Source organism: Cupressus sempervirens, chromosome 5 (assembly GCF_028749045.1).
Source record: "Cupressus sempervirens isolate cs-2001-9-10 chromosome 5, ASM2874904v1, whole genome shotgun sequence".
NCBI classification, from domain to species: Eukaryota; Viridiplantae; Streptophyta; class Pinopsida; order Cupressales; family Cupressaceae; genus Cupressus; species Cupressus sempervirens.
This window is the reverse complement of record NC_143122.1, coordinates 426,926,977-426,940,364: the sequence shown is the minus strand read 5'-3', so window position 1 is coordinate 426,940,364 and position 13,388 is coordinate 426,926,977. Positions and strand designations below refer to the sequence as shown.

The 13,388-nt window shown below is 38.1% G+C and overlaps 1 protein-coding gene across 3 annotated transcripts in view; it reads right to left on the bottom strand.

Moving 5' to 3' along the window:
* LOC149556613 (Pseudouridine synthase family protein) overlaps positions 1-13,388 on the bottom strand; it is a 170,103-nt gene that overhangs the window by 41,686 nt on the left and 115,029 nt on the right. For all 3 annotated transcript variants that reach the window (XM_089831008.1, XM_089831007.1, XM_089831009.1), the window contains exons 6-8: positions 13,052-13,106; positions 12,782-12,893; positions 12,392-12,561 (exon numbers count right to left, since the gene is read on the bottom strand). In XM_089831008.1, the coding sequence (XP_089687134.1) occupies positions 12,392-12,561; positions 12,782-12,893; positions 13,052-13,106 (337 nt within the window). The remainder of the gene's footprint in view (positions 1-12,391; positions 12,562-12,781; positions 12,894-13,051; positions 13,107-13,388) is intronic.

Here is a 13,388-nt window from a genome sequence, read left to right as displayed (position 1 = left end):
CATTTCACTCTAAAAACATTTTGTTTTGTGGACGCGATGAACATAATTTCTACCAACAAAGTTTAGATTTGAGGATTAATAATTATAGTTGGGCTTTGATATATAAGACTGGAGTCTAACAAAACTAAATATTACTGAAGTTAGACTGCAGAATGAACAAGGAATTGCAACACTAAGATAAATAGCCTCAGCAAAGTCTGATATATTGTAAATATATTATACTTAAGAACTTTATTTGGTGGGTCCTGATTCAGTCTGACAGCGAATTATTCAAAGGTTTGATGCATATTACCTATATTGTCGTGAATGTATCAATATCAGTTCTTGTCATTTAAAAGCAGTGACACACAAAGGCTGAGTATTAATAAGATTATACTTGGGGGAAGAAATATTTTTGTGTGCAAGCCTATTCTGTGAATTATGTTTTCTTCGATTTGTGATGGTCTCAGTGAGGAATCATTGTTGAGGAAGAAGACAGTGATCGCTACCAGTTATGTCTCTTTGCTTGTGGAACCTTGGAAGCATAGAGATTGAGATTGATGTGGTATTCCTACTTCCAGAATCAATGTGCATCTAAGCAACAGCAAGTCCGCATAGGTGGGTCATTTTCCATGTAAATCTGAATACTGTCATGGTGAAGAAGAAAAGGAGTTGAAGTCTAAAGTAGAGACAGGAATAACAAATGAAGCAAATGATATGGTGAATGAAGTGGCTTGTTATATATGGTCAGTTGAAACAAGCAGAAGTTGATGTATTGGTGGATTGGCATCATATAATTTGATATCTAGATGGTGTGCAGTGTTGATTACGACTTGCTTTCTAGGAAATAAAAAAAAAGGTACCATCCAGAAGAGAGCATCCATCTCTAAGGGCTACATATTTAGCAACTGCAGTTGGAATCATGGTTGAGAAGCATTATGAAACTCTGCGGTCTCTCTTCGTTGATGATGCAGAAAATATATCTCCACTGCCATCCAAATGGCAGAAGTGAGTGTTTAAATATATGATAATTTTAGGGCCTTTAGCCAAAGCAGTTCCTTGAGTAGCTTTATGGGAGATAGGGAGTTGAGGAAAAGACTTTCAACCTGCGTGGATAATCAAAGTGGAAATCTGGCTAGAGGTGGTGGATTCTCATTAATGCCACGAACTGGTCCGTCAATGCAGGAACTGACGTGGAAGAGAACATAGGGATTGCTGTGGGTAATGAAGCAAATCGTTATCGCCACCATGGGAAGAACAATTGAAATCAACGAAGACGTGGAGTATGTTCTTAACGGCAAGTATCACGTGAGGATGGGTACGAAATGAGTCATTCCAAATAATTGTGGAGTGAAAAGAACAATAAGGAGAGAACTTCCAAATCTACCTGCCATCTAGTCCAAATCTCATTGTCTGTACAAGTGGTATTAAATGGCATACTTTATGCTATTAGGTCACACCCCTTACAGGTCACCCCTGTTATTTCATTCAGCCTTATTCCCCTCATGTGGGCTGTACAACTATGATATATGTAAAAGCAAGCCATCAAAAGATATATATATTTTCTCAAGGCATTCATTACTTAATCCATCCCAGTCAGCGAAAAAATAAATCGAAATACATGGGGCACAATGTTATATGGTGAAAAAGCTATCGAATATCCATCTATAAGATTGTTTAATCATTTCACTATGACCACCTAATTCTGACATAAATTACTTAGTCATCTGGGAGATATAATCTACCAATTCCTCTACTCAGCAATAGGAAATATTTTGGCTTTCAAACAAATGGACATCAATAAAAGTTAATGTTTGGCATCATCATGGATTTAACGTGATGCCAATGGGTTAAGCCGCACATCCTATTTGTGCCTTATAAGTACATCATGGCTAATTGATTTTGGAATCAGTGACTCAGATTGACTTCTTTAAATGTAGGAATTGATAAAGTCAATTAAAGACGGAGGTATAAAGTCAATATATACAATAACTCGCTCGAGTTATAACTTTTTTAATTTGTAGCTTCTATTGTGGAAATATAAAGACACTTCCATCAACCTTGAAGAATTATCATGTACCAACAATGTATTGCATGAACAATATCTTGATTTGTGTATGGAGACATTGATTGATTGATTGACATAGCCAATCTGGTTGATTATTATTGCTCCATAAATTGATGCAACCATTATAACAGTGTTCATCTTATCCCGGTGATTTAACAAGTCTACTAAGTGTAAGGCATGGGTTGTATCAATATGATTTGGTGATCTATTATGACTTACTAAGGATCTCCGCATGGATTATCGGATTTTGGGAGATTTATGACTATTGCATGATTCATGAAAATTATTACTTCAATTTGCTTGTAAGGTGGTCGAACCTTCATTGAAGCAGCTTAAGTGTGCCATATTTAATGTGATACAAAATTGTTTGATGATATAAAAGTGGGAATTTTATATTGTGGGGGAGAAATAATAAACAATATTTCATTCCCACTTGAACCATCCTTAGTGAGGAGCTGATTCAAAAGAGGAAACGTCTCTAAAACAAACTAAGAAGACATTTTCAGATATGGACCTTCATTTTAGCAAACTCGTATCAAGGATGCGTAGATATGTATTTATTATCATTTAGTATTACACTTATCTACTCATTGTAGTCTCTCTCTTATTTGTACTTCTATATGTGCTATAAAGAGTCATTTGTATATTTGCCTTAATATTTTCCTTTGTCTTTGAGGATGTACTTGCAGGAAAGAAGATTGGAACATTAGGCATGCTACCAAATATTGTGCAGACTCAATCTTATGATAGTAGCTCCAAAGAAGTTGTGATTTAGGATTCACGAATCATCTGATGATTAGTTTGGATAATGTGAGGACCTTTAAGGGAATATCCTTCATGATTATGATTATGAGAGGAAGTCTGACAGTTCATTAGAGGCAACCTTGGAGAAAGAGAGGGAGCAAAAAATAAAAAATGCTTCAAATCAAACTTTTTATCATCTTGGTTCAGAAGGAGTTGACCTTGTTGATGGATTCAACACCAGTCAGAAACTATAACAGCTAAAGGACTATGATTCATGGGATAAAGTCTCATGTATGTCGGCTGGAAGGCCTTATGCTATCAGGATACCCATTGAACTAGGGAAGCATGACATGACTTGCTACCAAGAGGTTAGAAGGATGATAACAAATTCAAAGGAAGTCTGATACTTCATCGGAGAGAACCTTGTGCTAAGAGGTCAGAAAAGTTGATATCAAACTAAGAGGGAGCTTTAACACTTTATTAGTAACCTTGACAAGAAGATGAAAAGTATTCATGGAGACTTCATTGTCATGTCCCCTTTCTAGCAAACTAACTTCTACCAGGGATTTGCCTATCATCGGCTCTCGTAGGCAAATGAGTTTGGAAAGAGAGTCATTCAGTTGACAGATGATTACATTCTTGCTCTCAGAAAGTTATTATCCAGTAAGTGGGGCCTACTTGTTTAATGTCGAATTGAGATTGTACTTTAACTTTATAAAGTTATTTATTTAATTTTATAAAGTTAACTAATAATTAAAAACATTATAATAAGTTGTTCTGGAGGTTTCCAGCGACTTCTCAAAAAAAGTGAATAAATAGAGGACAAGAGGCACCCATTTGGGACAAGCGGTTTTGAGGATTCGATTTATATTTCAATCGGGGCAATTTGTAGTCACTGGTCTGCAAATTACCATTAGGTCCTTGGGAACGAAAACTTCCTTGGATCTGCATAACTGAGGAAGTGAAATATCTTCTGAAGGGTTGCACATTGGAGGTGATGCTGCAGTCATTTCATCAGGGCAAACATTCGGGCCTAAGGCCATTTGCAAGAATCACTACATAGAAACGGTTGGCAGTATTGGTCTATTATGAAGAAGGAAGAACAAACAGGTCTCAAAGCAGGAATTTGCGACTCTAGATCATTATTATGAAGCATCCTGAATATCGATTGCCTTAAGGATCGAAGTGTATTTACCCTAAAACAGGTCGCAGGCTTTAAGGAAGGATCAGAAGTCGGGGAACGACTTTGTCAGGGAAATCGAGCATGCCGAAATCGCAAATACAAGGGGCGGAAATCGTTCACCTAAAATACAGATGATTCCAAGTTCTATCCTCCTAAAACCGGCGAATCCATAGATCGGGCGTCATTCAGAAAATTGCATTTCCATTTTTTCCACCAATTCGACAGCCGCAGTAACGAGTCGGGTTTTAAAAAAAAGCATTCCTGAACCCTAAGACTAATACAGCAGTAACAGGCGAAATCTAGAGTAAATTATGTAATGACCAGTGCGTAGTTTTGGTTCTATGGCAATAGCAGAGGGACGTCAATCACAAAATCGAGACTTGTTGACAGGATTACCATCAGAACGAGTGCCATCATCTTGGAAGCTAATGTAATCTCAGGTTCTTATGACTGTTCTTATTGCCAAAATTTATCAGGTTCCTTTCCTAATATTGTTCAGTTGTAATTTTCAGACTCAGTTACTCTTCTGGATTGTTAATAAAATATAGTACTTGCAATTGAATCACTTTCCTGAATTTTTGTCATTATCCATTGCATAAGAATTAGTCTTGTTTCATGTCAAGTATTTGATGAGTAGCCACTCTCCAGTATTGTGACTTTTAGTGACTCATATAGTGAGGGTCATCTCAGTGGTATCAAAGCAGTACTCCTGCCATCCTGTTGGGTAGAATATTTTATGCAACCATATTCCAGATATTATATTCGCAGGAGAACAATATTTAAGGGCAGAGATATGGGTGAGAGACAGTCACAGAGTCCCCCTAGATTTCCCAGAATTGATGACGATGAAGCCAGAGAGTTTTACAGAATCATGACTACCGGACAGCAAGAAATAGCTCAGTCACTACAAGCTTTGACTACCATAATGGAGAGAGTTGTTCAGCCTAGGATTCATGAACAACGTAGAGGTACACCTAATCACGATAATAGAAGTGTGGCAGGCTCACAGGGTGCTCCTAGGCGCAGATCATGGACAGCAAATAGGCCTACTCGTCCCACTTTCCTAAGGGAGGAGGCTCAGGAGATAGGAGAAGACGAATTGCCAGATGATTTTCAGGATGATCTCAGAGCTGCTACTGCTGAATGGCAAGCATTACCCTTGCATGTGCGTAAACTATTGAATTTTGACCGCTACCTGAACCAAAGGAGAGAGCATATGAGGAGCAGCCGTCAGATTAGGAGGACTAGAGGAGGTCATGATAGTGAGTTGCAGCGAGCTATTAGCAAACTCACTTTACCATCTTTCAATGGTAGTGGTCAGATGACAGCATAGGCTTGGGTTCACAAGTTGGACACATTCCTGGCATTGAGGCCTATGTCAGAAATAGATGCCATCAGATATGCCACTTTGCATTTGGAGGGAGCAGCTCATGATTGGTGGTCACACGGGATGGTTACGTTGCAGCACAATCAGGTGACATCTTACCAGGACTTTGTGGACAGATTGGTTGAACGTTTTGATAAAAAGGATCCAGAGATTTATTTCCGCGACCTCGCTCAGTTAAGACAGTCAGGCAATTTGGAGGTTTATATTAGTGAATTTCAGAGGTTGTCAATTATGGTACAGGATGTGTCTGAGAGACGGTTGGTTATCCTATTCACAGAAGGATTGTCCGAACCCCTCAAGGGGTGGATTAAGGCTTTTGATCCACCGACATTTCAGGAGGCCATGAGGAAAGCGCGGAGTATGGAGCTAACAGCACCTTCTAGTAGGTTCACTTCCAAGAGTACTACTTCTTTCAGAGACAATAAGAAGTTTGATAAGAATAAAGGGAAGAATATTGAAACCAAAGGAAAATCCACTACACCCTTGGACGCAGAAGCATTAAACGATTTGCGCAGAAAGAAACTATGCTTCTATTGCAAAGGCCCATATGACAGGGACCATGATTGTCCTCTGAGACCTAAAGGGAAGGCCAACAGAGTTATGTGGGCATATTATGAAGGATCAGATTCTGATAATACGGCAAATGAGGATGATCGCAGTAGTTCAGAACCTGAAGGAGAAACAGGAAATTCAGAACAAAAGGAAGAAATTGAGTTACATTTACAGTAGGGGCGTTTGTCTAGTATCCAACAGGAGGGATCTTTTAGGTTACGTGGTGTTCTAGCAGGACAGAAGGTGATCACATTGGTTGATACAGGTGCTACACACAACTTCATTGATGCATGATTGGTTGAGCGCCGTGGAATCAAGATAGAGGAGTTTGAGGGTCTCCGAGTACAGGTTGCCGATGGGTACACTCTTAAGTGCAATAGAATGGTCAGAGACATGCCTTTACGACTGAATAATTATGAGTTTAAAGCAGATTACCATGTGGTCAATATGGGCGACTTGGATATCGTCTTGGGTATGGCATGGTTACGTTTATTAGGCGAAGTCACTTTTCGTCTCAAGGACATGGAGATCAAGTTTGAGGTAGATGGGAAGCAACATGTGTTGAGAGCTATCAGGAATAGTGATATCCGAACTATTTCTCTCAAAAGATTGGAAAGATTGGTGAGGCATAACGATATGGAATGGGCAGCAGTGTGTACTCTCATGCCTACAAAGGAGGAACAACAAAAAAAGGAATATCATCCAGACATCCAGATATTAAGGGAAAAGTGTTGTAAGGTATTCAATGATATTCCACCTGGTACACCACCTGATAGAGGGATTGAGCACATCATCGAATTAGAAGAAGGTGCTAAACCAGTTATGATCACTCCATACAGGCATCCAAACAGGCTCAAAGACGAAATAGAAAAAACCATCAAGGAGCTTCTCGCAATGGGACACATTAGACCTAGTAAGTCTCCTTTTGCTTCTTCAGTAGTTCTGGTAAAGAAGAAAGATGGTTCTCTTCGGATGTGCATTGATTACAGAATGCTGAATAAGAAGACTATTAAAAATAGATATCCCATTCCACGAATTGATGAGCTGATAGATAAACTACATGGGGCATGCTATTTCAGTAAGATAGACTTGAGATCGGGTTACCACCAGATTAGAGTCAGAGAACAAGACATAGAGAAGACTGCCTTCCAATGTCATTGTGGACACTTTGAATTTGTAGTGATGCCATTCGGGTTGACCAATGCACCAGCTACTTTCCAATCCACCATGAATAAGGTCTTCCATCATCAGCTGAGGAAATTTGTGTTGGTTTTCTTTGACGATATCTTGGTATACAGTCGGACATGGCGTGAGCATATGGAGCATTTAGAGACAGTATTGAATACCTTGCAGGCATTGTCCTTGTATGCCAAAGAGTCCAAATATGATTTGGGCATGACTGAGTTATTATACTTAGGTCATATTATCAGTAGAGAAGGAGTACGGATCGATCCTAATAAGATTCGTGCTATTGTGGAGTGGCCTATTCCTGAGAACCTAACTCAGCTAAGAGGATTCCTTGGTTTATGTGGCTTTTATCGCAGATTTGTTTGCGGATATTCACAACATGCGGCTCCTATGACAGATTTTCTTAAGAAGGGAGATTTTGTTTGGACAGCAAAGGCACAAGCTTGTTTTGATAGATTTAAGGAGATCATGACTTCATGCCCGGTACTAGCATTGCCCGATTTCTCGAAGCCATTTGAACTTCAGTGTGATGCCTCAGGAGATGGTATTGGGGCTGTTTTGATGCAGGACAAACACCCAATTGCATATGAGAGCAAGAAACTCCGTGGGCCAGAGAAAACATTCAACATTTACGACAAGGAGATGTTAGCTACCATGCATGCATTAGCTAAGTTCAGGCAGTATTTAGTAGGTGGTAAGTTTTGTATAAAAACTGACCACAACAGTTTGAGACATTTCCTTGGGCAAAGAGATCTCAATGATAGACAGCAGAAATGGGTGAGTAAGCTACAAGCATATGACTTTGATATATCATATGTTAAGGGCACTCAGAATGTGGTAGCAGACGCCTTGTCACGCAGGCCGCACCTTAGTTCGATGATTGAGATCTCTGAGGATTGGAAGCATTTGATTATTGCAGAATATGTTAGAGACTCTTGGTCATCTGGGATAGTTGGTGGGACAATTGTCGATACTAGGTATTCACTTGTGGATGACTTGATCATTTACAAGAGCAGGATTCTTTTAGTCCCAGGATCGAAGGTGAAACAGTCTATTATGTGGGCTCTTCATGATTCACCCATAGCTGGTCATCCCGGGTACTTTAAAACATATAGACAGGTGCGGGAACGGTTTACATGGAAAGGACTCAAGAAGGATGTTTTGCAGTATGTTCGTGAGTGTTCCGTTTGTCAACAGAATAAACAAGAGCACACCTTCCCAGCAGGACACCTACAGCCACTTCCCATCCCGAGACAGAAGTGGGAATGCATATCCATGGATTTCATTACAGGGTTGCCCAAGGCTCAGGGACGTGATTGCATTTATGTGGTGGTAGATAGACTAACGAAATATGCTCATTTCTTTCCCATCACCATGACTTATACAGCAGTACAGGTAGCCGAGATATTCTTCAGAGAAGTTCTCAGGTTACATGGGATACCCCGTAGTATTGTCAGTGACAGGGATAGCAGATTCTTGAGTCATTTCTGGAAGGAGGTGTTTCGATTATGTGGCATTGAGCTCACACCCAGTACTAGTTATCACCCGCAGACTGATGGACAGATGGAGATAGTAAACAAGAGGGTGGAAGGCTACTTGAGGAACTACGTGGCTGATCAGCAGAAGGCATGGGTAAGATGGATTTATTTGTGTGAATATTGTTACAATACCACTTTTCACATGTCAATTCAGATAACACCCTTTCGAGCATTATATGGGTATGATGCACCGAGTTTTATTGATTTGCTGATGGGGGATATTCGGGTTCCACATGCCGGAGATTTGATTCAAGAAAGTAAAGATATTATTAGCACTCTTCAGGATAACATTGCTTGGGCACAGAATCAATATAAGCAGTATGTAGATCAAAAGAGAACTGAGAGAAGCTTTGAGGTTGGTGACATGGTTTACCTCATGCTTCAACCCTTTCGGCAATCTACTCTTAAAAGAAGTGGGTCAAAAAAGCTTAAGCCTAGATATTATGGGCCTTTCAGGATCACCAGACGAATAGGGGAAATGGCTTATGAACTTGAGCTTCCAGCAGATAGCAAAGTATATAATGTGTTTCATGTGTCGCGCCTCAAAAAGGCACTGGGGCAGAATGTGGTACCTTCTACAGTATTAGCTCCTCTGGATGATGAAGGGAAATTGATCTTAGTGCCGGAATTCATTTTGGAAAGCAAGGAAAAACAGCTCCGCAGAAGGGTAATCAGGGAATATTTGGTTAAATAGAGAGATCTACCAGTTGAAGATGCCACTTGGGAAAATAAAACAATTTTGCAGCATCCAGCTTTGAGATTGCTTGAGGACAAGCAATTTCAGGAAGGGCGGACTGTCATGTCCCCTTTCTAGCAAACTAACTTCTACCGGGGATTTGCCTATCATTGGCTCTCGTAGGCAAATGAGTTTGGAAAGAAAGTCATTCAGTTGACAGATGATTACATTCTTGCTATCAGAAAGTTATTATCCAGTAAGTGGGGCCTACTTGTTTAATGTCGAATTGAGATTGTACTTTAACTTTATAAAGTTATTTATTTAATTTTATAAAGTTAATTAATAATTAAAAACATTATAATAAGTTGTTTTGGAGGTTTCCAGCGACTTCTCAAAAAAAGTGAATAAATAGAGGACAAGAGGCACCCATTTGGGACAAGCAGTTTTGAGGATTCAATTTATATTTCAATCAGGGCAATTTGTAGTCACTGGTCTGCAAATTACCATTAGGTCCTTGGGAACGAAAACTTCCTTGGATCTGCATAATTGAGGAAGTGAAATATCTTACGAAGGGTTGCACATTGGAGGTGACGCTGCAGTCATTTCATCAGGGCAAACATTCGGGCCTAAGGCCATTTGCAAGAATCACTACATAGAAACGGTTGGCAGTATTGGTCTATTATGAAGGAAGAACAAACAGGTCTCAAAGCAGGAATTTGCGACTCTAGATCATTATTATGAAGCATCCTGAATATCGATTGCCTTAAGGATCGAAGCGTATTTACACTAAAACAGGTCGTAGGCTTTAAGGAAGGATCAGAAGTCGGGGAACAGCTTTGTCAGGGAAATCGAGCATGCCGAAATCGCAAATACAAGGGGCGGAAATCGTTCACCTAAAATACAGACGATTCCAAGTTCTATCCTCCTAAAACCGGCGAATGCACAGATCGGGCGTCATTCAGAAAATCGCGTTTCCATTTTTTCCACCAATTCGGCAGCCCCGATAACGAGTCGGGTTTTAAAAAAAAGCATTCCTGAACCCTACGACTAATACAGCAATGACAAGCGAAATCTGGAGTAAATTATGTAATGACCAGTGCGTAGTTCTGGTTCTACGGCAATAGCAGAGGGACGTCAATCACAAAGTCGAGACTTGTTGACAGGATTACCATCAGAACGAGTGCCATCATCTTGGAAGCTAATGTAATCTCAAGTTCTTATGACTGTTCTTATTGCCAGAATTTATCAGGTTCCTTTCCTAATATTGTTCAGTTGTAATTTTCAGACTCAGTTACTCTTCTGGATTGTTAATAAAATATAGTACTTGCAATTGAATCACTTTCTTGAATTTTTGTCATTATCCATTGCATAAGAATTAGTCTTGTTTCATGTCAAGTATTTGATGAGTGGCCACTCTCTAGTATTGTTACTTTTAGTGACTCATATAGTGAGGGTCATCTCATTCATGCAAACTTTTGATGTCATACATGTATGAGCCTATCCCTTGTGTACATCATGAAGAAGTGATGACTTCTAAATGATTATCACTTGTATTAGGAGAAGTTATTGAAAGGTGACGACCTTACAATAACTTGTATCATGATATACATTTTGTGTAATTGTTGAAATAAATCATGAAAGGCTTTATCTCATAAATCAACAACTAGGTGTTAGATGTCATTAATTTGACTATCTACAAGTTGTTTGTATAGATATATTTTAGGTACTTGGTGAATATCTTGCCTTGATATTCTGATAGGCCATTACGGCATTGAGTACTTGGTGAATATCATTTAGTTGATGTTCTGACAGGCCATTACTCAGAGTACTTGGTGAATGTCATTTGATTGATGCTCTGATAGGCCAATGCTCATGTTACCTAATATGATATCAAATAGTAATTGATGAATATCATGTATTGATATTCTGATAGGTCAATACTTATATAATATCATATTCTAGAAATCTTCTGATCAAAGATTTCCTATATGTATTATTCTTGAAATATTACCTATGGTGTAATATCTATGTGTTTTATCCTTCTTTATTAAGAGGGAGTGTTAATATTATAATTTTGTCGGATAAATTATATTATATATATGAGATATATAAATAATATATGGCAAATATTATATATGAAATAATTAACTTAAGTGTGTGTGGGTGTGGGTGTGTATCTTGTTATATTACTATTATAATATATTGAGGGTATATTGTACTTGTTTTATAACTATAACTAATGTAAGTTAATATATTAAAGAGACATGTATCTTCAAGAGACATGCCTCTTTGATCTCATATATATTCACTAGTATAGTAACTCGGAAAACACATAAACTATCCACAAGTACTATTACAAGTTACAAAATAGTTTAATCAATCCTATTTCACTAATAGTTATACTTCAAATCCTTATAAATTCTTTATATTTTATAATTTTCAATTTACCAAATTTGATTGCCAAAATCAGCTTGCTGAGTCTCGTAGCTATGCTATATATATAAGCTTTTCCTCCAAGGAAATGTATTTCCTTATTCATACCCAAGTTGAATGAGTTTGTAAACCAGCAATTTTGCAGGAAAACTTGAGAGTATCCCATAAATTGACAGATTATTTTTCAAACACCAAAACAAAATTATACGTCATTTGTGCAGTTGTATTTCAATACCATATTTCTTTACCAAGAAAATTGAACTGTGTCGAGAGTTCAGATATAGAATAGGCAAATGGCGGCAGCAAGACTTATGGCGAAGCAGGTTATTTTATAATGGAAAATTTCAGATATATTTAATTATCCCTGCTTACACTAACAATATGATTAATATCAAATCAGAAACAAGCTTTTCTCAAACATGAGGTCTTATGTAAGAACTGTATGAAAAATTTAATTAAAAATTTCTCATGGAACAATACTATGAACTGGACTTTCTTCTCATTCAATAAGGTGAGTTCAATGGCTGATTTATTTCATGTCGACGAAAAAACTACAAGCAAAGAAATAGCCGACAAACTCAAACTACGATTAATCTAATTCTAAGCAGTTGAGAGCAAAATAAATATGGAAACCATGTAGCACCTGATGTGTCCTCCCTGTCAATAGCTTTATTTTGCATTCGTATCCAACGTCTCTTGGGGACCACCCACAGTCTTCAATGCCATACTGGGCTTCAATAGCAGCATCCGGCCAAGGTATCTCTTTGCATTCCAGTACCTCAAGTTGACACAATCGCCATCCTTTATAGGGCTCTGCAATAAAGTGAATCGTCTTCCTACTTAAAAAATTGATAATGTTGTATGACATCTTATAAATCGATATTGTAATAGTAAGGAACTTCTACTTGCTTGGCATCTAATGTTTATCTTCTCAAAAATGGTTATCTTAGAGCAAAAGGACTATAATTCCATAAGCACAGGTGATATAAGCATCAAATCTAGAAGAATAACCATTTTAGCCTTAATATTTTACCTTTAGAAAGAACTCGAGGAGCAAAATTATCTGGGCACATATAATGGGACATTATCCCATGTGGAACAGGTGCAGCAGTTAATGCAAGATATAACTTCTTGACTTGTTTCTCCTGTTTCACACCAACAAACTGGTTGATTTATTTGACAAGTAGAGCATCAAATGGTAAGTATTAAATTGAAATCACAAATTAGGCTCCAAATAAGTAAAGATCTTGGCAGAGATATTGATCAATTCTAGATTGTACATGGAATAAGGTAATGGGCAAACCCGAAGCTTTGTGTGAAACGCCGCAGAGAATTCTGCAGATTTAGAAAGAACAACACTGCCAGAAACAAAAGTAACATTATTATTTAATACTTTAACTTAATTTGACTAAAATGTCCAAATTATGGTCTCTTTGCACCTAGCTTATATGAACATTGTGTTGAGGTAACTGTTAGTATAGTGTATTACATTAATAATAAATGTATTACACTGATTAGGTTAAACAGTTGGAGAGGCAGTTTTACACAGTTAAACTGTTTAACTTCTTTCTACTGTCTCCACCACTTTATTTAAGTACCTGTCAAACGTGATATAATATACATGGGAAATAAAAGAATAT